The 24,492-nt window shown below is 41.4% G+C and overlaps 1 protein-coding gene across 1 annotated transcript; it reads left to right on the top strand.

Annotated features, from left to right (window-relative positions):
• Positions 1-2,956: 2,956 nt before the first annotated feature.
• Positions 2,957-24,187, top strand: NMD3 (NMD3 ribosome export adaptor). Its single transcript, XM_060242432.1, has 16 exons — positions 2,957-3,124; positions 4,401-4,492; positions 6,362-6,496; positions 7,028-7,124; positions 8,721-8,801; positions 9,380-9,508; positions 10,483-10,573; positions 11,510-11,588; positions 13,135-13,231; positions 13,938-14,055; positions 16,228-16,373; positions 17,587-17,699; positions 20,522-20,594; positions 21,693-21,799; positions 22,831-22,901; positions 23,890-24,187. Exons 2-16 carry the CDS (start codon positions 4,449-4,451, stop codon positions 24,021-24,023), a joined length of 1,515 nt encoding a protein of 504 aa, XP_060098415.1. The 5' UTR covers positions 2,957-3,124; positions 4,401-4,448; the 3' UTR covers positions 24,024-24,187.
• Positions 24,188-24,492: the final 305 nt, after the last annotated feature.

Here is a 24,492-nt window from a genome sequence, read left to right as displayed (position 1 = left end):
ATAATTTTGCTCCATGGCCACCAGTTTCAAGTGAAGATGTTGAGAGCTGAATTAGAAAAAATTAAATCAGGCAAGGCGTGGGTATCAGACATGATCCTTCTGAGCTCTTGTTCTAACAAAAGCTTTTGGAGTAAATTGTTTGTGTCCATGTTTCCTGTTATATGTAGGGTTGCCAAGTTCAATTCAAGAAATATCTGGGGACTTTGGGGGTGGAGCCAGACTTTTGCATTCCCTAAAATAAGTAAAAAAACAGCAGTGCAGTTCCCCTGAATAGTCTTCATTTCCTCACCTCAACGAGCTGCACCTCCTCTGTCCTCTCTCTCTCTCTCACACACACACACACACAGAGAAGCCAAAATAAGCAGTGTGCAATCTCAGACGTGTGTGGTCTCACTAGGGCAATTTACTCACAAGTTGCTGAAGTTTCAAGTTCTAAAGAATAACACAAGGAAACTAAAGGTTCTAGTTTATCCTTTCCTGTGCAAATGGCCACTGAGATGATTATAAAACCAATGCAGTTTCTGGGCTCCTTCCCTTCCCCCAGGCATGTTGTTCTGCAGGCTCACCCTGCCCCCAGCTTGGTCTAAGATTTAAAGGCACAGGCACCTTTCTGTTCTCAGTGTCTTAAGCCTTCAAGGTTTGAAGGCTTATGGGGGCTGTTGGGGCAGGGTTTCCCTGCCGCTGGCCAGCTGACTGGGGATGGGGAAAAGCCTGCAAAAGCGGGGAAACCCCTGCTGGGACCTGGGGATTGGCAAGCCTAGTTATAAGCTGAACATTACATTTCTAGCTTGGACGACAGAGCACGTTATACAATTCCAAACTCAAGGACACGACTACATTTGTTTCATATCCTCAAGACAGGAAACACATCCCTGAAGGATTAAAGCTAGAATAGTCATCCAATGAAGTGAATAAGCAGATCAACAAAGAGCAGAGAATATGTAGTTTAGTGGTATCGCTTGGCCTAAATGTCATGCTTTTGAACATTTTTGTGACACTCAAATTTTGATCTGCATTCATCAGAGATGTATGCTCAGAGCTGATGAGAGTCCATCTTTACCAGTGATCTGTCATGGAAGCTTGCTGGGTGACCCTAGCCCTGCACATTTTGGCCTGACGTTTTACACAAGGTTGTTGTAAGGATAAAATGGAGAAGAGGATGCTGTAAGGCTTCTTGGGTCCCTATTGGAGAGAAAGATGGGGCATAAATGAAGTAAATAAATAAAATAGTCAATAGGTAAATGTTGAAACACATTTTATTTTCTTTAACTTTCTTTGGCAATAACATAGCACACAGATTATTTTATATTCTTATAGTGAAGTTGGCCAAATGTTTGGATACTTAAATTCAGTGGCTGGAGCTGTGAACGGGCAAGACAGATCTTTCTACAAACCTGAAAAGGGTCCCAGGTTTGCAGAAAAATGTGAAAAAAATACACTGGGTGGCTTAAAACCCCCAAAAAGTTTAAAAGGGGTACATGCAGCTTTAAGTAATGGATTCCCTCAATGGGTGTTGCTAGGGAACCACAGTATTCCTGGTTTGGCTGTCAGTAAAAGGCAGTTGGTAAGCATTACTCCCATCCCCAGCCAGCTGCTCTGAGAGACCAGGCAACTCTAGTTTAAACCTATTCATTCTTCCCCCTGTCTTTTAAAATAAACCAATATTCAGTTCCTTTGTCATTTAGCATTCTCTTATTTGATGACCATCATGAACCACTTACACTCATCCCAATCTTAAACCAGTTCTTCAGCAATGTTAGTTGCTGACCAGGGCTTCTTTGTTTGACTGAGACAAAATACAAGACAGGTCTCTGCCCCAATGAGCTTACGGGGTTTTAAAAATTTTATTTTAAAAAGGTGGACCTAAAAAGAGAACACACATAGGAATGCATTCTGTTATACGTAATCAGATTTAGGAAAGGCTGACACACCTTTTCAGGAGGGATGCAATGAAAGTAATGGGGCAGCAAGGGAGCAAAGACAGACTGTTTAAAAGGAGTCTGAAGCCTTGATGGCCAGGGATGGATTGGGGGTGTGGCTGGAACAACAGATCTCTCCTTGGGCCCAATCCAGCATCATAAGCACTGTACGACACTACCTCTTCTTAGACACAGAGAAGCCCGACTAACAGGCAATACTACCTATAGCCCTAAATTATAACGGCTGCTTGTAGTTGCTCATTTCGTATTGAAAGCAATGGGCCCTGCACATTATTGAGAAACACGCACTCAGCGCACATGGACATAAATCTGCTATTCCAACTTTACTGTTGTTGTTTCAGCCCAGTTAACATAAACTAACAAACACAGACCCCAACTTGTGACTCTTAATCTGCTAAAAAAAAAAAAAAAAAACATTTCCATGACTCTGCATACTAACACACTGCCCACCTTTTCTATATTTAGGGCTGCTTGCCATTGCATACTATTGTCTGATGGAGTGTGCTTCTAGCGCCCGAAAGCTTACATTCTGAATAAAACTTGGTCGGTCTTAAAGGTGAAACTTGACTCTTGCTTTGTTCAGAGCACTGCATTAGAGTCTGAAGTCTCGATTCCAGAAAATTATGAAGTCATAATAAAAAAAAAAAAAAAGGCGCCTCTGAGCATGCACAAAAAAAAATATTTTCAGCTCCTAGCATCTCCGAACGCTATTATTCGCCTCTAACCTCGATACGGATGCTCCCTCGTGACAAGCCCTAACCAAACGTAATGGAAGTTTAGGAACAATTCCGGTTCCCAATTGATCCTGAGGTGCAAGGGACGCAAATACGTCAAAACACCTTTAAGATCTGAAGACTGAGAAGCTTCCACACGGAATGGGGGAGGATAATTTTCCTTTTATAGAAGCGTGCAGGATGCTTTTACCCCGCAGAGAAACGGCCTTTAAATGAAAGCCGAAAGCTATCGCCTTGTAGAACGGCCGACTCTCTTATCTTATCTCTATGTATTAATTCTTCATTCTCTCGCGATCTTTGGCGAAGGAACGTGAGACTGGAGTCTCGCGAGAGCTGCGGCTTCCTTCTTCGTGGCCAGGAGGTGAGGTTGAGCCACGCGGAGTCGATCTGTTCTGGAGCAGTCAAGGGATGAAAGAAGGCAGCGCGAGAGCGAACCGAGGCAGCCAATAGGTGAGTTTGGAACTAGCGCGCGATGAGGGGTGGGCGGTTGATGTTCAAGGGGCTCGCGCCGTGGCTCCTCTCGTCCTTCCCTCCCTGCTCGCCGGCCTAACTGCCGCGTCCGGTCTCATAGCGGTTGGAACACTCGCCACGCCTCCTCTTCCCTCACCCCTTCAGCGTCTGAGGGCCTGGCCTTGAAGCGTGGTTTCACGTGTCGGTCATGGAACGTGTGGATATGATACGCCTGGGTGGAGAAGGCCTCTGCACAGCCACGAGCCTAAACTCACAGAGTGGCTTTTAATGGGGGTGCTTCAGAGATGACCAAGATAGTTCCCGGTGGGCAGCCGTGTTGGTCTGAAGCAGTTGAACAAAGCAGGAGTCAAGTGCACCTTTAAGACCAACCAAGTTTTATTTCGAATGTAAGCTTTCGTGTGCTCTCTAAGCACACTTCATCAGACGAGGGAGTCGGGTATAGTTCCCATCAGGGGTGGAATTCTAGCAGGAGCTCCTTTGCATATTAGGTCACACCTTCCTGGTGTAGCCAATCCTTCAAGAGATTACAAGGCTCTTTTTTGTAAGCTCTTGAAGGATTGGCTACATCAGGGGTGTGTGGGCAAATATGCAAAGGAGCTCCTGTTATGCAGTCTGCACAGGGCCCCAGTAAACAGTTTCCTCAGTTCTTCTGGTCCCTACAGTGAAGCTTCAGAACTGTCATATTTGAATGTGCTTTCCACACTGTGCCCCTTAGTGAATCCTGAACTCTTTAGCCCCAGCCATTTCCATGTTATTTATCGCCTGTTAACCCCAGTATGCCATTGCATACCTTTTACTCCCTAGCAGTGATCTCCATTTCTATTTCTGCAAAGGGATGTTAGTGTGTAAGTAAATTCACATTAGTTTGTCTTGCTGAGCTTTAATTCTTTTTGTTTAATTGAATTTTGACTCTATACTTGCACCTCCCACACAAACCCACACTACAGTGTAGAACTGACAATTTACTCCCTTTCCATGTGAGTAGAGAACCTCATTTGATGCTGGAGTGTCTGATTTGCACGTTTAATCCCTGGCATTACCTGTTAAAGAGATCAGGCAGTAGGTGATGTACAAGACCTCTGCTTCTTTGTGGCCATTTTCAGTCATAGCAGACAACAGTTCTTGAACGACTAGTGATCTGACTCTGTGTGAGGCAACTCTGTGTATAGACTGTTATTTTCCAACATTTTTATTAAAATGCAGTCTTTATCTCTTGGTTTCAGTTGTACTGTACTGTATGTATTTTGTTGCCTAGGTGTCTGCATGTGCATCTGTGTCTCAGGAGCCACGACTAGGGAAGGAGATGGAATACATGAAGGAGCCTGCAAATTTCAGCCAGGGAAACATGTGAGTGTCACTGTCTGTGAGTTCCAAACTCTCATCTGGTTCACCACCCTGCCACCTCTAAGCATTCTTATTGAGTGCTCTTGAGAGTTCATATGGACAAACCCATGGGATGATAAGTCTGTCAGTGGCTATAAAGCCATTATAGCTTCCTCTATGGTATGAATTTCTGACCAACTATTCCTGTAAAAACATTAAAAGTGAATACCCCAACTGTGTCAAATAATGAATGATCTTAATGTACTAGTTAAAAACTGAAATTGATGGCTTTTGGACGGAGTGTCAGGATGAACATTTAGAATCGGTATTTTGTGACTCTATGACAAGAGGTTTTCCATTCCATATATTATGCAGAATTGCATCCTTAGTTCTCAGCATAAGGAAGGCAGATGGCACATCCTGTCATTTCCCAAGTTTTTTTTATATTCCTGTGGCTATTATCAATGCCATCTCTATTCCTACTGCCGCACTATGATCTATTCCCAAACCCCCTTTTAGTTGTCTTTCAAAAGGCCTACAAGGTCTTTCATTTCAATATTTTTCAGTAGGCCTTGGAATTTTAAATTATGATTTTGACTTTCAGCAACCCAGTCTTACTACTTCCTCTTTCTCCAAGCTCTGATCAACAGATTTAATTCTGTCCTCCAGCTGGGCTTATTTTTCTCCTAATTCCTTTGTTCACTGCATACAATCACTTTATTTTGGCTTCTGATTCCTTCACATTCATAATTACATTAAGTCTTTCTTCTGTCTTCCTGTCCTTTTCTTCTAGTTTGGATTCCAAGAATTTTTCCCACTCACTATTTCTGTGGCTTATATGTTATTCTAAGCTTTTAACTTCTTTCAAAAAAATGTTCGTAGATTCTAACCATGAGGGCTGGGAGAACTCAACCCCTCCCTCTTCCTTTCGAGTTTCCTTGTTGTGGTTAGCTGACCTTAAATAAGCCTTAACTTTTGCCTCTTTTTTGTTAAACATATTTCAATTAACCAAATTTAAACAAAGCCTAGAAGAGAGAAGGGAAAATAGGCCTGAAAAAAGCACTATAATTAAGCCACTGTTCTAACAAGTGAACAAGTTCTTACTAGTACAAATCACACACAATCCGGTAATAACTCAGTGAGGTGGATAGGCTATAAGTGAAGCAGTTCCTACCCAGGGGTATGTTATATCTATACTAATCTATTATAGACATTCAGTGAATTCAGCAGACTATATATGGAAACTACCAAGGAGGTAATAAATCATTCACCAAATAACCATTACACAGAGGTGATAAAGACTGTAGGGAAGAAGCACTGGTTCCACCCTCCTCTCATCCTAGCAGGGGTCGCAGAGCTGACAAAGTCAGGAGCCAGGGACTTAGGATTAGTCCAAGGCAGGGGCAGCAAGTATCCCCTCCCTTCCCTGGTGTGCCCTGCTGAGAAATTGGGCTTGAATACTATCAGGAATGTGTTGGTTCTGCCTTTCTTCTTGCTTCCTGATGGAGGATGGCGGAACTCTATCAGTGCTGACAAAGTCAACAGCCAAGTGCTCAGGGCTCCTCTGAGGCAGAGCTGCAGTCCCCCCCCCCCTTCCCTGGCAAGTCCCCATCTCAGAAGTGTAACTTCAGAGCTATTAAAGTGCTGAAGATCATCAACTGTTAGCTCATTTGATTGGTTTAATGGCACCATTGTAGAACAACTCTGGCATTATGCATTTTTATAGAAGGAGCACTAGAAACCCGTGTTTGTTAAGTTTGTCTGAAGCCAAGCTAACCTGCAGTGTTCCTCTTGTTTTGTGGATGGAAATAACCTTCGTTCTGCATTGTTGTTTTATTGGCTGTAGGGAAAATGTGATTTACTTTAATTATATCTTTGTTTTCTGCATTCCAGCCTGTGCTGCCAGTGTGGCACTGCAATCCCACCAAACCCAGCTAACATGTGCGTGGCATGTTTAAGGACCCAGGTGGACATCACTGAAGGGATCCCTAAGCAAGTCATTGTTCACTTCTGCAAGCAGTGCGAAAGGTACCCTTTTTTTCAACACATTAAGAACTACTCTCTTTTTAATATTTTTATATGAAGCATTAATATTGAAGAGGGGGAACTGGTTGCATCACATTTTTTCCTTTTTGCCACTCATCATCTTAATTTGAGTTCTGCAAGGACATGATTAATTGGAGGCCAAGCTTCTCTCTCATTGCACACGAGGTGACAGGAAAGTTCCATTTTACAGATGGTAATTCCTTCTGTTAGCAGAAAATTTAGTCAGGATATAATAAGCATAAACTAGGAATGCCTCAGTATTAACTGAGGTTGGGGCGTTCCTTAAGAGCTGATTTATTTTACAAGGGGTCGCTGTTGTTAGTTTGCATGATATGCAGAAGTTCGTCTGTAGCTGTACACATTGTCTTGTCTTTTTCATTAATGACTTCTAGCCTCTGATGTGATGTTGAGTTAAAAGTACCAAGACGTAGATATGGCCATCCCATGTGTTGGTTCCTCGGTAGTGATGTATTTTGATGGCAGCTTCAAATGTTATTTAATTCCTTATTTCAGGTATCTTCAGCCTCCAGGAACTTGGGTGCCATGCACCTTGGAATCAAGAGAACTTCTGTCATTGTGTCTTAAGAAAATTAAAGCTTCCCTCAGCAAGGTTAGTGTTGAAGTTCCGAATCCTTGTTTAAAAGGATGAAGTCTACTATGTATATAATAAGTTTTATGTGAAATGTTTGACTCTGTATGTGATGAGAAGTAACAGAAGCCAGTTTTCATGATAGGATTATATGGTGGTAGTGGAAAGTGCCTTCAGGTTGCATCAGGCTTATGGTGACTCCTCAAAAAGTTTTCAAGACAAGAGACTAACAGAGGTGGATTGACAAAGCCTGCCTCTACATCACACCCCTGGTCTTCCTTCGTGGCCTCCCATCCCAAGTACTAAGCAGGGCCAACTCTGCTTAGCTTACAAGATCAGGCTAGCTTGGGCCATCCAGGCCAGGCCAAGTTATACGGAGGCTGTTAGAAATCCATTTAGCAAGCAATTGCAAGCGTGATGTTTTGAAAACACAAACTTACACCACCCATAGAATTTGAGGGCAAAAGCCTATGGTCCATTTTGCATAGTGAGCTGGTAAGCTCGTAATGGCTTGCAACTGAGGGAGCCTCCTTGTGTATGTGTGTGTGTGTATTTTCTTGATTAGGCATAGGCCCTTTCTAAAAGTTCACAAGAATAAAAGCAACAGCTTGTCCCAAGTGCCCTTCTTTCAGGTCCTTTTGTAAAACCGAGGAAGAAAGAAAAACTTTCCCAGAAGTGTGCTCATATCATGCACTAACTTTTTTTTACAGTTAACAATAATGTCTTACCAATTATTGCAAAAGAGAAATAGCACAAAAGTACTAGTGCATTTTCAGGAGTCTGAATACCATGACTCTGGAGTTTTCTTTTAGCTTATGGTATGCTCAGAGAGGTTCTAGTTACTTTGAAATCTGTAAGGCCAGCTTGATAGAATTAAATACATTTTGAAATATGTTGTAGCTCTGTCTCTGTATCTATGATAGAGCTGGAGCACTATTCAGATCAATAAACAAGACTGTCCTGTATGTATTTGCCAGACACACATTTCATTTAGAAGTTCAGACTGATACAGGGCAGTGTTAAGTGTGAAGATTCATGCAGTAGTACTTTTCAGTTGGGCTTAGAAGATTTTTCATAGGGGACCACTACACTGCATGGGTGTTACTTTAGAATGAAGCTTCTGACAGTGCTTTAGGAAGGAAAAAAGTTAATGTTCCCAGTCAGGGTAAACCTTGGAATACCAGGAATGGTTGACAGAAGCAGGGTGCATGCAACTACTTCTCTGAACGTCCTCTGTGCCTCTCCCCCCCCCCCCCCCAAAAAAAATGAGTACAGATGGATTCAAGTTCAGTAAGACTTTGAGTAACAACAAGATTTTGGGGGGTATAAGCTTTTGACAGTCAAAGCTCCCTTTGTTGAAATCTTTGCCTCTTCGGAGCTTATACCCCTAAGATCTTGTTGGTCTCTGTGGTGCTACTGAACTCGATTCTAGCTGTTCTGCTGCAGAACAACATGGCTGCCCTTTGAAATGAAGTGAATGACATGTGAGTATCCTTACATTTTCTTACTTTATGTTGATGTTATTTGAGCATGGTGGATGCTCAAGGCAATAGCAACAGAATTTTATTTTGCTGGTCTTGTCTGAGAAAGATGAATGATCACACTTGCTATTTCTAGGTACGGTTAATTGAAGCAGGATTTGTATGGACTGAACCACACTCCAGAAGACTTAAAGTAAAGTTGACTGTACAAAAAGAGGTGAGTAAGCTTGAAAGCAGTTTTTGTAAACCTGTATTTTTAGCAAAAAAATAATTTTAGGCATAGCCATGTAAATTTGTTGCAGAAAAATAAAACAGAAGTCCAGTGACACCTGAAATGTAAACAGAGCAGAACACAGGAGTATGTTGTTATCAGACTGTGTTAAGTTTGCCCAAGAAAGGCAAATATGAAAACATTTAAAACACAACAGAATCAGCATTAAGCGAATGATAAAAGCAGAAGATGAGTCAAAAATATATCCATCCAAAAGGAGAATTGTTTTCAGGCTAAAAGCTGGCAAAGTAAATGGTTATCTTTCAGGAGACACAAACTGAATGTCCCTGGAGAAACACAGAATATCACTACTAAACAGACCCTATTACCAGCCTATGGACCACGGACTCTGAAATAAAAGTCTAAGTGAATTTATAGGGAGTAAATGGTCCTTCAGATAATGTGTATCATGTAGTATGCAAACAGTTTTGGGGTGGTGGTGGTGAGAAGAGAAACCAGAGAAAGCTACTCCCTGGAAGCCGTTTAGTAGGGAAAACTTACTGTTGCACTTTTTCCTTCTCTAGGTAATGAACGGTGCAATTCTTCAACAAGTCTTTGTGATAGAGTACGTTGTTCATTCACAAATGTGTGATGACTGCCATCGAGTTGAAGCTAAGGACTTTTGGAAAGCAGTGGTTCAAGTCAGACAGAAGGTATAGCTGCAAGATTGACCCATCGACATCAGAAAATTGTGGGACCATGGAGGTATACAACTAGGAAATAACAAAAATACTCTCCGTGTACAAAACAATATTTAAATATAATTAGAATAAATTCAACATTTCATATACAAGTTATAATGTAATGTGCCATTTTGTACATGGAGAGTATCTTTGTTATTTCCAGATTGACCCATTGAAGCAGGATATTTGTTGTGTTGTGACAACAGTATAAGCCAAGTACTTATAAAAATTTACTGTTAAAAGACAAGTTGTGTTAGGTATGGGTGGTTCAAAACTCCACTTCACAAAGGCTGTTTTAGAGTTTGACTTAAAAGATATTAAAATTGCATTGGAATTTCAATTGAAAAATAGAAAATGTATATTGGATGCTGTAATGGTTTATTGTTCTCATTTTAAATTAGCTAACTTCAGGATGTGTTTAAAGATTTTTCTCAGAATTCTTATAAATTGCTGTTTCTTCCCTATATTTCAGTCAAATCTGTAATCCCAAGCATATAAAGTAGAGAATAAGTACCACTGAGCTCAGTGGAACTTGCTTCTCCCTAGACCAGCTTGATATTGTATTTGTAGAAGTGCATATATGTCAGTGTTCCCTCTAAGCTGAGTTAATGTGATCAAGCTCAGTTTATTAGCTTCCAGCTCACACATTTTTGTCTTAGCTCAGGAAAGATGGCCCCAGAGCATACTAATCTATACAGCAGCCAAATTGCTCACTCACAGTTTTAATGCCAGTAGCTCACAAAGTAGAATTTTTGCTCAGAAGACTCCACCGCTTAGAGGGTGCCCTAATATACATGCTTAAGGGACCTTGGGCAGCTTTTGAGTTTGGGTCAGTGTTGGCTGCAGTATGGATCAGCTGTAGTTCCAGATGTCTTGAAGACCTCTATGGAAGCATAAAAATCACTTTGAGCTACAAGTGGGGTTTTTTTTGTCCTGAATTTTAGACTGTGCATAAAAAGACTTTCTACTACTTGGAGCAGTTGATTTTGAAACACAAGCTTCATCAGAACACACTTCGGATCAAAGAGATCCATGGTAAGTGAGACTTGTTACTGATTTTTATGGAATGTTCTAGGTATTATTTGAATAGTTTAGTTTTGCATAATTTGCAGAAGGCCAGGAGAGTGGGAGCTTTCCTGACCTCTTCAGGCAGGCCATTCCACAAGGTGGGAGCTACAACGGAGCAAACACCTGCACAGGCAGGTGTTGATTTTGCCCACTTGCAGGCTGGCACCTGCAGAAGCCCTGGCATTGATGTGATGGAGCATAAAGAGATGGGTAGTCCCATAAACAAGAGACGGCAAAACTATGAAGGGTTTTATATGTGGTAGCCATGTGTTAATTTGGCATGGAAACATCCACATTTAAAATATTGATAATTTAAATGTGAGTCTCAACAAAAGTGCAGCATCAAGCATTCCTGCGTAATACACTACAGCCAAAGAAAAACACATTTTTAAAAAACGTTATGGGGTTGCGCTGTTCATGTAAGGGAAAATATTTACTTTTGTAAGAATTGTAAACAAAAGGAGAAGGAAAAAATCACTGAACAGAATAAGTTGCTAACAAAAAGGAAATTATCTTGGCGTTTATATGAAAAAAATGAGTTTCCCATTGCTCGTTAGCTTCTTTGACAATGCATCTCTTTTTCAAAGCAAACGAGCCACCTTTCCTCAACCTCATTGGTCTGAGAAGCACTTCAGAAAAATCCCAAAAGCCATCTGCGGGGCTTGTCCATGAAGAAAGTGTTGCCTTTGTTGTAGGAGGATGTGTGGCTTACAACCTCTCAACATGTTGTGATTGTCCCAAGTATCCTGTGGCAGACATTTTGTGATTCTCCCCTCTCTGACATAGACATAGCTGTTTAGTAGTTCTCAGGATTCAAGTTCTCAAAGTTCCCAGAATTCATGATTGGGGACCTCTGATGCATATCCAGGAAGTTTCATACATTTTAATTCTGTATGTTTTCAGACGGCCTGGATTTCTACTATGCTTCAAAACAGCATGCTCAGAAGATGGTGGATTTTCTTCAGTGTACAGTTCCTTGTAGGTAAGAATATAAAGGACACAATGTTTTGCTTACCTCTTTCCTTATGGTATTGAAGTCCCATTTAAAGCATGGGATAGAAACAGCATAGCTGACCTTCAGACCCTTATGAATTTGTTCCCTGTTTCAATTCAGTACAGTTTCTGGTGCATTAATAATAATAACAATAATAAATTTATTCTTATATCCCGCCCTCCCCCGCCAAAGCGGGCTCAGGGCAGCTCACATGACATGGTTTACACCATAATTACTCTAAAATCCAATCATTACAATAAAAGACAATTAAAATAGTTAAATACATTCAATTATATTAAATAAACAATTAAAATTATTAACAGCTACAAATTAAAGTGCCACAGTTCAGTATATGTATAAGATGGCTAGGCGTCATTTCCAGGTTCCATCTTAAACGTGAGTTGACAGAGGGTGGTTTTGCAAGCCCTGCGAAACTGATTTAGGTCTCACAGGGCTTGCACCTCCTCTGGTAGTTGATTCCACCATTGGGGAGAAGGCCTGCTCCCTTGTTATCTTCAGTCTGGCCTCCCTTGGTCCAGGGATTCGTAGTAGGTTTTGGTAACTGGATCTCAGTGCTCTCTGGGGAACATATGGAGCGAGGCGGTCCCTAAGGTAGGCAGGTCCTCGGCCATATAGGGCTTTAAAAGTAATAACCAGCACCTTGTAACGAACTCGGTACACAATTGGCAGCCAGTGCAGCTCCCACAGCCTAGGCTGTATGTGTTCCCACTGTGGTAATCCCACTAACAGCCTGGCCGCTGCATTCTGCTCTAGCTGTAGTTTCCGCGTTCGGTACAAGGGCAGCCCCATGTAGAGGGCATTGCAGTAGTCCTGCCTCGAGGTGACCATTGGGCCATTACAATAATGGGCCATTACAACCATCTGTCCATCTCTTTCCTTGATGATACAGAAATAAGGTCATTTGTATTAAATTGCTTACTTGGAGGTGTGTAGTTAGTACCCCCAAAGCCACCCATTTCTCAGAAATCTCTGTATTGAAATGCACTTCTTTCCCCCCCCCCCCCACCCGAGGAACGAAGAGAATTATTTTTCTTAGACCCAGGAAATTGCTATCAGAATAAAGCTAGATAACAGAGATCAGTAGAAGAGTAGGAAAGCACTTGAGACGTGTACTTGAAGAAGTACTGATACAACAGCAACTCCTCCTAAATCAAGGCATTTTTCTTTAGCATGGAGAAGGCAGGCGCAGTAAACAGCTGCAATGCCTGACATCAGCTGGTGGTGGAAGGACAGCTTTTCTGCCCCAGGATGTTAACTCTTTTTGGTTTTCACCCCTCCCTTTCTAGTCATCCCTTCCATGTCTTTAGGGAACAGGCCAAATGTTTTCAGTTTCCTACTTTTCCGTCATTGTGTGTTTTAAATTCTTTCCATCCAGTTCATGGTGTGACATCTGAAGGTTCTAGGGGTTGGGCCCCTGTCCTTACAAAGCTTTGCTTTTTATGGTTGAATATCCAGTTGAGTTTATTAATATGGATTCCCTTGAATGGATTTGTTTTTGTTTTTTTATTTCTAGGTCTAAATCATCCCAGCGTTTGATCTCACATGACATACATAGCAATACTTACAACTACAAAAGCACTTTCTCAGTGGAGATTGTTCCCATATGCAAGGTATGTCATGACTTTGTTTTAAAACAAGAGTTTGAGGACTGCCTCCTAAATGAATTGTTGGCTTATATGTTACTAGTTCTACTTTCAAAGCTTTTAGAAGCATAAATAAATGTGGTTTCAGAGAGCTTGTTCAGACATGCATATTCATTGCTGATTCGCAGTAGTATACAATGATGGTGCTTAAAGCATAAGAATTTTTCCAAATGGAAACTGATTTCCCTTTTTTATGGCCCCAAATCACAATATTCAACCACAGCATGGAATTTTAAGGAGAAAAGAAAAAAAAAAGGCCAGATTCCTTTGGAATTCCAGTCTGAAAACCTTGAGACATTTCCAGTATATATCATTCGAATAGCAGAAAGTGCAAGTTCAATCTTATTTAATCAGGACTCTGTTAAACATAAAATGGTCTTTCTTTCCGCATCTTCTTTGTAATGCTTTTTAAATCTTTCAAGCCAGAGAAGTATTTTTAAAAATCTTTGTTGGCCACTGTGTGACAGAGTGTTGGACTGGATGGGCCATTGGCCTGATCCAACATGGCTGTTCGCATGAGAGGCAAGGAAATCATAAAGAGCTGCTGTGCATGTCAATAATGGGCCATTGTTTCTTAGCCCTCAAAATTTCTTCCCCCCCTCCCCAAAAAAAACAACAAATTTTGCGAACAGGAATTTATAGAAGCATTTTCTAAAATGTACTTATTGTGCAGGACAACGTTGTATGTCTTTCTCCAAAACTGGCTCAAAGTCTTGGGAATATGAACCAAATCTGTGTTTGCATCCGGGTAACCAGCACCATTCACGTCATTGATCCTAATACGCTACAGAGTAAGTTCTTTTCTGGATTTTTCCCCCTTAATCTTTTCACTGAATAATATTAAATATTCCTTTTACATTGATTTAAATGTTCCATTTAGGTAAAATGTTACAGCACAAATTTTGAAACATAGTGAACAGTGCAGGACTTTTAAAAACATCTAATGGTTAATGTTTGCAACATGAATGTACTTCCTAATAGTGGAGAGCAAGCACTGTTTTAGCGACATGTATATGTCACAAACGGTATCAGGGCGGGCCTTCTACTGACTGCCACAACTCTGGTGCAGGTCAATCTGGGAGGCCCCAGAGCACCCACCCAACCCATCTTCTTTCTTAACCTGTCTTCTGTGACCAAAGAGATATGAGGACCCAGGCAATATAACAAGTGCATTTTAAGTGTTCAAAACAACAAGGTATTTATAAATTATTAGTGCAACAGTGAAAGTGAAAAAAACCCAGTAAAGGTGGTGCAAAGAAAAGAAAGGCCCTAACACAATTAACTATACGTTCCCTTCCTCTAATTCCAACTGAATCACCATTCTTTGGATGAGGAAACCCTTCTAGCTGCAGCCTTCTCTCCAGCCCAGCTTTTCCAGAGAGAGCTCTCCTGACTGCAGCCTCTTGAAAGAGAACCCTTTGTTTCTAGCTAGTCCTTTCATTGTTTCCTCCCAGGCCCCACCCCTCTGTTCTTCATTGGGCAAGTTTTCTCTCCTATACTTCTGCCCACCCAATTAGAGGGACAGAAGGAATCCTAGAAAATGTGGGCCTGGTTAACTAATCTAACACAGGCTTCCATGGAGCCTGTAGGTTGGACTACGCCTAGGATCATGACAGTATGTGTGCATGTTTTTGCCTCTAAATGCCCTTTAAAAAAATAAGTTAGTTTTAGTATTTTGTTTGATTGATTTACTTCATCCATGTATATCCTCCTTTCCCTCACAGGGAGGAGCCATAGTGCTTTACAGTATTCTCTTCTCCATTTGATCTTCCCAATAACGTTGTGTGGTATGTTAGGTTAAGAGTGTGTAACTGGTCCAAGGTAACCCAGAAAACTTCAGTGGCAGAGCAAGGATTTGATCCTGGGTCTCACAGATCCTAGCCTGACACTGCATACTGCAATAAGCTGGCTGTGTTTAGTAAAAGTTTGCATATTTTTTGTTTTTGTTCTTTAAAAAAATCACCGGTTTCAAATTTGTATTATTTTAAAAACTCTTGAGTATATGTTGCTGAGACTCACTGATGTTAATTTTTAATGTTGGTTGCAGTTCAGGTGCAGCCTAAAACATTCTCCAAAGCCTAAAAAATAACGATCTAAATTCTTCTCCCTGAAAGCTGTTCTTATCTGTGCACTGAAACTCCACAGCTCTGCTTGTCTAGTGTGCCCTGCCTGCAGAACAGGCAGCATTTCTGGAAGCACCACTTCCGTTTCTGACACTGTCAAATTTGACTTCACAATCAGTACAGTCATGTTGCATATGTCATACTGATATAGGAATAATCACTGGTTACAGGGAAAGCCTGGACATTTTTGAACTTTGCAGAGAATTCTTCTAGTTGATGTGTCAGAATATGAAGTGGGGACGCTATAGCAATGTGGTGATTGTAAGACAGAATATCTAGGAAAGCTGCAGTGTTAATTCCAAGTTGATTTTTGCATGGTCCTGGGAAACGGGAAGGCAAGTGTGCTGTGTATAAATGTTACCCCAGTCACATAAAAGATAAAAAGAGCCCATTTTCATTTTACTGCAGTGGTGTGCTCCTCTGGTTTTCAAGAAGCACATTTGGAAGGGGGCCATGGCTCAGTGGTAGGGCACATACTTTTCATGCAGAAAGAACTCAGGTAGCAGAGGGCCATATGATACCCTGGAGAGCCACTGCTAGTCAGAGCAAGCTTGGCTGAGCTAAATGGAGCAGTGGTCTGACTTGACATAATGCAGCTTCATCCTATCAATAATCAGAAACTGTCTTTAATTGCAACACAGTTCGTTCTGTGCCAGAAAGATGAAGCATCAAAGAAAACTACAGGCATCTTGCAGTTTCCAGTTCAGGCTTTATGGAGTTTTTCCAGATTGGAGTATTAATAAGGCAGCATCCCTATTTTATCATCAAGTTAGCTAAGTTAGAAATTGCCTTGCAGATGTCTTGCACTCAATACATAGTGCTTTCTTTGCTCTTTCTCAGTTGCTGAAATTGATGGGAGCACCTACTGGCATCATCCTTTCAACAGCTTGTTCCAGCCAAAACAGTTAGAGGAATTTATTGTAATGGATATCAGCAGAGTCCATGACAAAAAGCAGAGTGCTGGTGCAGGGATGAAATCCAGCAAAGTAAGAGCTACTTCTTTGTTTTCCTTTTAGAAGTTTGGGCAAATCTTCCTTCCCGCCTTGCAAGTTGTTCTGTTCTATATCATGTCATGTGAATATACTGTAGAGCAGGGGTGGCCAAACTTAATGTAAGAACCACATAGAATAAACATCAGATGATGCTTATGAGAGATGCAAGACATGAATGTCAGATGCTTGAGAGCCACGGAAGGGAGGGAAGGCAAGCAGGCAAATAGGAGGGGGAGGGGAAAAAAGCAACTTTAAATTCATTCTCCAAGCCGCTGACTTGGCTTGGAGAAGTGATTTAAAGAGAGAAATGCCTTCTATAAGCCAGCCAATGGGGTGGTGGGGGCTTTGAGAGCCACACAATATGTGTAAAAGAGCCACAGGTGGCTCTCAAGCTGCAGTTTGGCCACCCAAACCAATGTAGGGGGTTGCAGATCAACAAAAGGAAAGGCCACATTCAAAAGAAACCCAGTTATCTTGATTGGAACTGCTTAAGGCTGCAACAAAGCACACATACTAAGCCCTACTGAATTCATTGAGAATTCTGAGTAAGCGCCTGACAAAGTGAACCATTTCTTTTTAAATGCTTGTTCTTGCATTAAAAGTTAGGGTCCAGGGTAGGCATGTTCAAATTACTTATTTATAAAAATATGAGCATATGGATGCAGCTTCTGACATTTCTCTCTCTTTCCCAAGTCCATGTTTCTCCCCCACCCCCACCCCCATTCTATTCAAAATCCCATCCTTGCTGGTATGCAGTCTTCACTTAAAAGCACTGCCAGATTTGGCTAAGGGAAACAGTCTAGGTTAGAGGTTAAAAACCTGCAGCAGATTAACCCCATATTCTGAGCCAAGAACTCTGTGCCTGTATAAATTATGTAGATTTGCATAGAGTCAGCGACCTCATGTACCAATCGTTGGCTAGTCACAACTTGGCAGCATGATCCTGAGCCTTGCTAAATGGGCAGTAGCAGACCAGACATTACTGATTCAAGCACACTGAACCACATTATGGAACACTGTCCTGTGTTACTGGAAGAATCACTGAGCTGACCAAAAAAAGAATGTTTCAAAAGAGCCTCTAACCATAACTTGTAAAAAATTGAGCAGTTTGCAAGAAAAGCAAGATTAAAACTAAAAACAAAAGATCATAAGTTATCTGTCACCTTTTAAAAACCAACACTGTCTTTTTTCTTTTGTCTTCCCTAAGCATACACTTGCTGAAGCCTGGGTACAGAAGACATCAGAGCTGAATACAGATCAGCAGTATTTCTGTCGCACTCATCTGGGGCACCTTTTAAATCCTGGGGACTTTGTATTGGGGTTTGTACCGTTTTGTGTATTGGGGTTTGTGCTGAGAAGTCTTGTTATTGAGAACAATGTGCCACTGAGCTGGGGTAGATGCAGTGAATCAGTTTATAATTCCAGCATACTCTTCCTCTTCTTTCTTGGGGTTTTCCAATGTCGTGGCTGAATCCAAGCTTACTTTATGAGGCCCCCCCCAAGTTTCAGATCCCTTTGCCACTTAGGCTGCAAAAGGAGGTGTCTATTAAAACTACTAAGTCCAAAATAAGAGGGGGACCCTACTGTCTAAGGCTGGTGAATTCTAATAATTTTTTTAATTTTCATCAATATTAGTATTCATTAATGTTCAAACCCCAGGCTGAACAGGGGCATAGGATTCTCGTTCTTTGACAGCTGCTAATTTTCTGCATTTCACCCTTCTATGCATATCTCCTTGGCCAGAAGGTGGGGAGGGAAATTACACAGAGAAGGGTTTTATTTGTAATACCCTTCCCCACCTTCTGACCTGAAGCTGTGCCCTCCTTTTTCTGCCCAGTTATGCCTTACCTTCCTCTATCTGTTCCCTCCTTCCCTTGACAGTTCATGCAGGGGAGGTAAATAGCAAGAGCCATTGAAGGAGGTAGAGCTCTTGGGAATTCAAGCTGAGCCCCTCCCAGTCAACCTCTTAGCAGAGTTACTGTGCCTTATTGATTGGTGTGAGCAACAAGGCATTGTAATAAATAAATTCATTTCTGTCTGGAGTTTTGCAGAATCCTCACATGAAATGAAACAAGAATCACCCTCTTATTCTAACACAGTGGCAGGTGAAGAGACTTTGTGGGCCAGAAGATCCAAGCGGTGACTTCCTAGTAAGCCCATTCCAAATATATATAGAATCACAGACTTGGAAGGAGCCATACAGGCCATCTAATCCAACTCCCTGTTCAGTACAGGATCTAAAGCATCTCTGACAAGTGTTTGTCCAGCCACTGCTTAAAGGCTGCCAGTGAGGGGGAGCTTACTACCTTCCTAGGTAGCTGATTATACTGTTGAACAACTCTTACTGTAAAAAAGTTCTCCCTAATATCCAGCCAGTACCTTCTCACCCTTAATTTGAACCCATTATTGCAAGTCCTATCCTTTGCTGCCAACAAGAACAGCTTCCTGTCCTTCTCAACCCTAACCCTTCAAATGTTTAAAAGGGAGCAATCATGTCCCCTCTCAACCTTCTCTTCTCCAGACTGAACATTCCCAAGTCCCTCAGCCTTTCCTTATAGGCCCCTGATCATCTATGATGCTGTCTTCTGCACCCACTCCATTCCATCCATATCCTTTTTGAAGTGAGGCCTCCAGAACTGCACACAATACTCCTGGTGCGGCCTGACCAATGCAGTGTACAGGAGGACTATGACATCTTGTGATTTGGATGTCATGCTTCTGTTGATACATCCCAAGATCACATTAGCCTTTTTTGTCTCTGCATCACACCGACTGCTCATATTTAACTTATGGTCCACCCACACTCCAATATATTGTTCACATACACTGCTACCCAGAAATGTATCCCCCATCCACTATACATGTTGCTCATTTTTGTTACTCAGATGTAGAACTTGGCACTTATCCTTGTTAAATTGCAGCTTGTTCACATCTGTCCACTTTTCTGACACATTCAGATCTTGTTGAATTCTATCCCTATCTTCTGGCTTCTCCCAATATGAACCTGTGGTCTGCATCTAAAGATCTGAGAGCTTTGAGATGCGTGACAGAATATTTGAAATTAGGCCATAAAAATAGATGCATGATTATCACAGTAAATACAGTTCCTTACTCTGACTGAAGTTCACTTTAGCCCTGTTCAGAAGATATGTGAACTCACATACAATTCATGTATGGTGTACATGTGATTTTTCTTTATATGTGTATTGAGTAACTCTAAAGTTACTTTTCATGCATGTACAGTTGAGTGAATGGCTTAGACCTCACATTTACCCAGTTGCTGGTGTAAGGTTCTGCCAGTTATCAACTCCAGAAATCTGTGCTCATGTAAATATGGTTAGGATTGATTAAAGCCATGCAGGAGTTAAACCATCTGCTAGAAAGCCATTGCCAGGAATGACCCAGTAGACAAAAGGTTACAATTATACACAGCAAAAAGTGTCGGCCAACATTGTCCCCACCCTTTGGGTCCTTTGGTTCCCATAGAGGTTGGTACTTAAAGGTGCAAGGCATCTTCCAAGGCTGCCCACCTCCAAGGTCACATTTGCATTCCCAGGCCAAACAGGCCCATTACTATAAAAACTAGATAAGCAAGCTCGTTACAACAATGACATGTATAACAAGGTCTTTGTCCTCCATCCCCCTCCTGCACCCATTTAACAAGGTATACATGAAAGCATTAGAGAAACAAAACAGTTCAGAAGAAAGAAATCTTAGCTGGTTCAACCTGACAGCGGGTCCTTGGTTCCCATTTGTAAAGGCATTGCACACTGGCTCTTTTTTACAAACAGATGTCTGCACATCTAAGCAGGAAGTACATGTGTTCACTGTAGTACGTGAACAGGGCTTAAAAGGCAGCCCAAACAGAAAGGACTTGGGATGTTTCTGGAAGGAATAACTCCATTCTTGTTAGAACTATTGTTGCTTTGGTGTATTTAAACTGAACATTTGCATTATGTTTGTAATTCCTGGACCAGCTGGGCTTATATTTCTTTCCCGATCCCCTGCCTCTTAGAAAACACTGCAAGTCTCTATGTTGATATGCTGATTTGTTTAACAAAATGCTTTTCTTTATGTCTTTATTTTAGATTTTACTTGACTGATTGCAATAAAATTCCCTGTTCTTTATATTTTTGTTCTAGATTTGACTTGGTTAATTGCAACCTAAATGACGAATTTGCAAATAGGATGAATCCCCAGACAGTTCCTGATGTGGTAAGTGTCTGACATTTCTTTCCTAAGCACTCAGGCAATGTTTGGGCAAGTTTATAAATCCATAAACTTACAGATCAGGGGTGTTGGATCCAGTATTCCCTCTGCTGAATTTGTATGAGCACCCGCCCAACCCCTGTATGTTCTCTATTGGCAAGTACCTTTTGACTGTGAGAAGGACCCAGGCTGTTTATCAACAAGAAGTTTATTATAAATACTGTATAACAACAAGTGGTAGTAAAATATTTAGTGCAACAGTGAATAAAGGAACAGTAGTGGTTGGTGTGAATAAATAAAAGCCCTAACACGTCTAACTAGATGTTCCCTTCTAACCTCAATAGACTCACTTACCCTCCTTGGATTAGGGATTCTCTCCTGCAGCCGATTCCAAAAGAACAACTTCCTTTTCTAGCTGGGCCTTTTATTGCCTCCCTCTCAGGTCCCGCCCCTCTGGGCTGGCTTTCCCTCCAAGAACTCTTCTACCTAATCAGAGGGACAGAAGAGATCTAGTCCTACTAGCAACTCAAACACAGGTTCCCTGGAGCCTGTAGATCTCACTAGGCCCAGGATCATAACACCGTGAATTCTTGGTGCTTGGGGGTAAACAGTGGAAGGGCTTCTGGAGTTCTGGCCCTGCTGATCGACCTCCTGGTGGCACCTGGTTTTTTGCCAGTTTGACATAGAGTGTTGGACTGCATGGGCCATTGGCTTCTCTTACGTTCTTATGAAGGGCCTGGTTCAAATCTCTGCTTGGCCGTGAATTAATTGTGTCCAATTTAAAACAAGCTGCAGTCTGTTGTTTTTAAGACCCCTGCTGATAGATTCATAGCCAGTTGGCAACCCAAGGGTAATAGTGCAGGTCCCTTTTAAAACAAGGTGTGGTGTATTAATTACTTTTAGCAGATTGTTCTTTTGCAGTGACACAAAAACTTTACGTGCTGCCTTCTGGTGGTGACTTATAGTACACTTTTGCCACTGCTTCAGTGAAGGCCTTCACAAGTATTCATTTAGATTCAAGTAGTAAGAGATCATTGTACACGTTCTGCAAGTGGTGTTTGGTATTTCTAGCCTGGTGTCATTCCTCCTCTCTTCCATCCTTAGGTGTTAATCAAGAAGAGCTATGACCGCACAAAACGCCAGCGTCGCAGGAACTGGAAACTGAAGGAACTAGCGAGAGACAGAGAAGGCATGGATACAGATGATGAAAGGTTCATGCTTTTTTTGTTTCCCTGCCTTATCAGATGAAATATTGGAATTGTTAATGAGCAAATAAAGCTGCTGAGAAAGAGGGCCCCTGCTGGAATTTTTCATGCACTGTTCAGGAGAATACCAGAATTCTCATTGGTAGTTTAATAGTAGGTGTTCTGAGGAAGTTAACATTTTTAGACTGGTTCCACTAAGCTCAGAGTTATAGTCTCCCATGAGGATTTGTGGGGAGTCTTTCTGTCAGCAGGGATTTGCCTTGCCTGGACATAAGAAGATGGAAAAGGGCTGAAGTGCTAAGAGAACTTCTAAGGCAAATCAGTACCTAAGAATCAATCTGGATCAGATCCAGTGGTCAATCTAGTGCAGCATCCTATCTCATGCTGTTGTCAGCCAGTTACTCAGGGGGGGCCAACAAAATGGCATAGAGGCCAAGGCCTTTTCCTGATGGTGCCTCCTGGCACTTTTGAAGGTTTTTCCTGTTGTCTATTGTTGCATGTCTTTGCTTTGCATTTTGTTTAGCGTAAAGTCACCCCAGTGCTTCTATGTGACCGCCCGTTGTTTATTGAAAATTGGGCAGCGTAATAGGTGTATTATTCTTTCTAAGCAGGGTAGACTTGCCAGGTGGCAATTAAATTAGTAGGTATGTTGTGAAATGTATTCAAGGTTTGGTCTTTCAGGGTTATAGTTAAGGTTGGCCTGTTCTAATGTGCTTGATGCATACAGATAATGAATGAGATGCCACAAAGTTTGATTGGTCTAGTTAGAGCTGTTTAACCGTGTTCTAATCCTGAGTTCTTGAAACCAGTTATCAGTATAATCCTAAACAGTTACACCCTTCTAAATCCCCGTTGAAGTCAAGTAGACTGGAAGGGTGTAACACCGGTTAGATTTTTTGTGTATGTCCTCCAAAATCTTCAATAGGAGCTGTGTGGGGGTCAAAAGATATTTGTGTATAAGGGACCAAAATTTGCATTAATCCTGAGAAAAAATAGCAGAATTGATGTTCTTTATTCCCAATATGATTATTTCATAGGCAGTACCAGGATTTCTTGGAAGATCTTGAAGAAGATGAGGCCATTAGAAAAAATGTCAATATTTTTAAAAGTAAGTTTCTTATATGAAATAGCTTGGGCTTTTTTTCCTGTATGTTTTAATACACGATGTATCTCCACTGTAGTATCTGTAATGCACAACTGGTGATACCGACTGTGAAGAAAGTCTGCATGTAACCTGTTTACTGGCCCTTGTTGCTAAATTCTCTAAACCAGTTTTGGGAGAAGGTGCAAGAAAACATGATAGGCACCTGTTCATAACAGTTGTGATGTTTGCCTTCTTTGTAAATGAGGCATCAGACCAACATTGTACTTTAATATATATCATTGATCTTATCTTGACAGCCAAAATAGATTAAATGGTTGAGGAAAAAAATGCAAATAGTTTACAACATTTAAAGATAAAACCTCGCATGTATTATAGTGGTAAAAGAGGCTTCTTCATGGCTATGTGTTTTAAACACTTATTTTTAATTTAATTTTTTAATTTAATTTGCGATTTAAACCCCACCCTATTCTGCAAGCGGGCTCATATAATAATCTGTGTACAAGTTTCTCAATATAATATATAGGCTTCCCAAGTTCCTGCCAAGGGCGGGAAATTCCCGCCGCTGAAGAGCTCCAGCAAGCTAAAACATGCCTGGTGCGATGACATCACCTGGAAGTGATGTTATTGTGCCACACAGGCAAAGTGTGCACGAAAACCCCTGCCCAGAGCTATGTAAGACTTGGCAACCCTGATAATGTACAAGGTTCCATGCAATATAGAAATATGTCTCTTGATTATAGATTTATGTGGGTAGCTGTGTGGCTCCTTTAAGACCAGCAGTTTTATTCAAGGTATAAGCTTTCATGTGCACTTCCTCTGAAGAGTGTCCTGAGGAGGTGTGCTTTCACACATAAATTTATAACTTGATTAAAATATTTTTGGTCTTAAATGTGCCACTGGACTCAAACTTTGTTCCATCACTTGATTATGTCTTTAGACGGGGAAGTCATCTTATTTTTGGAGGTCTCAACATTGTCTTTTGGTTCTGTAGATCCAGTCATTCCTGTGGAGAGTGACACAGATGACGAGGGTATTCCCCGGATTAGCCTTGCAGAGATGTTGGAGGATCTCCAGATATCCCAAGATGCTACTGGTGGAGAGGGTGCTGATATGTTAACAGAATGAGCTCGTGGGTTTTGTTAATGTGAACATTATTCTCCCTTAAGAAGAGAACCATCCGTTCAGACATCTGTCACAAGAATTCATACAGACTTTAGTGTGAAAATTATTAGTTTTGAAAAGTGAACTCTGCAGGAAAGTACCATTAATAAAACTTCTGGAATAAGTGATTGATCTGAAAGGATTTCTGTCATCCCCCCCCCCCCCCCCCCCCGAGTTGAAGCACTTTGATGTGGTGGGTATGCCCCAGCGATACAAGTCTTTTACCAGTGTGTCTTGAACACTTTTATCCTGATTTCTGAGGAATCCAAAGCAGTGTATAGTGCCTGTGTTGTCAGAATAAGCCTGAAAGCAGTTTAAGTTGAGAGAAAGTGAGTGACCTGGTGTCACCCAAAGAGCATCCTTACTGAGCAGGAATTTGAGATGGAATCTCCTGCGTTCTAAGTCTTTGGGCCACTGTGTGTGTTCAAGGCTA

Source organism: Heteronotia binoei, chromosome 6, assembly GCF_032191835.1.
Source record: "Heteronotia binoei isolate CCM8104 ecotype False Entrance Well chromosome 6, APGP_CSIRO_Hbin_v1, whole genome shotgun sequence".
NCBI lineage: Eukaryota > Metazoa > Chordata > Lepidosauria > Squamata > Gekkonidae > Heteronotia > Heteronotia binoei.
Note: the sequence above shows the minus strand (reverse complement) of the source record. Positions and strands in the feature narration are given on the sequence as shown.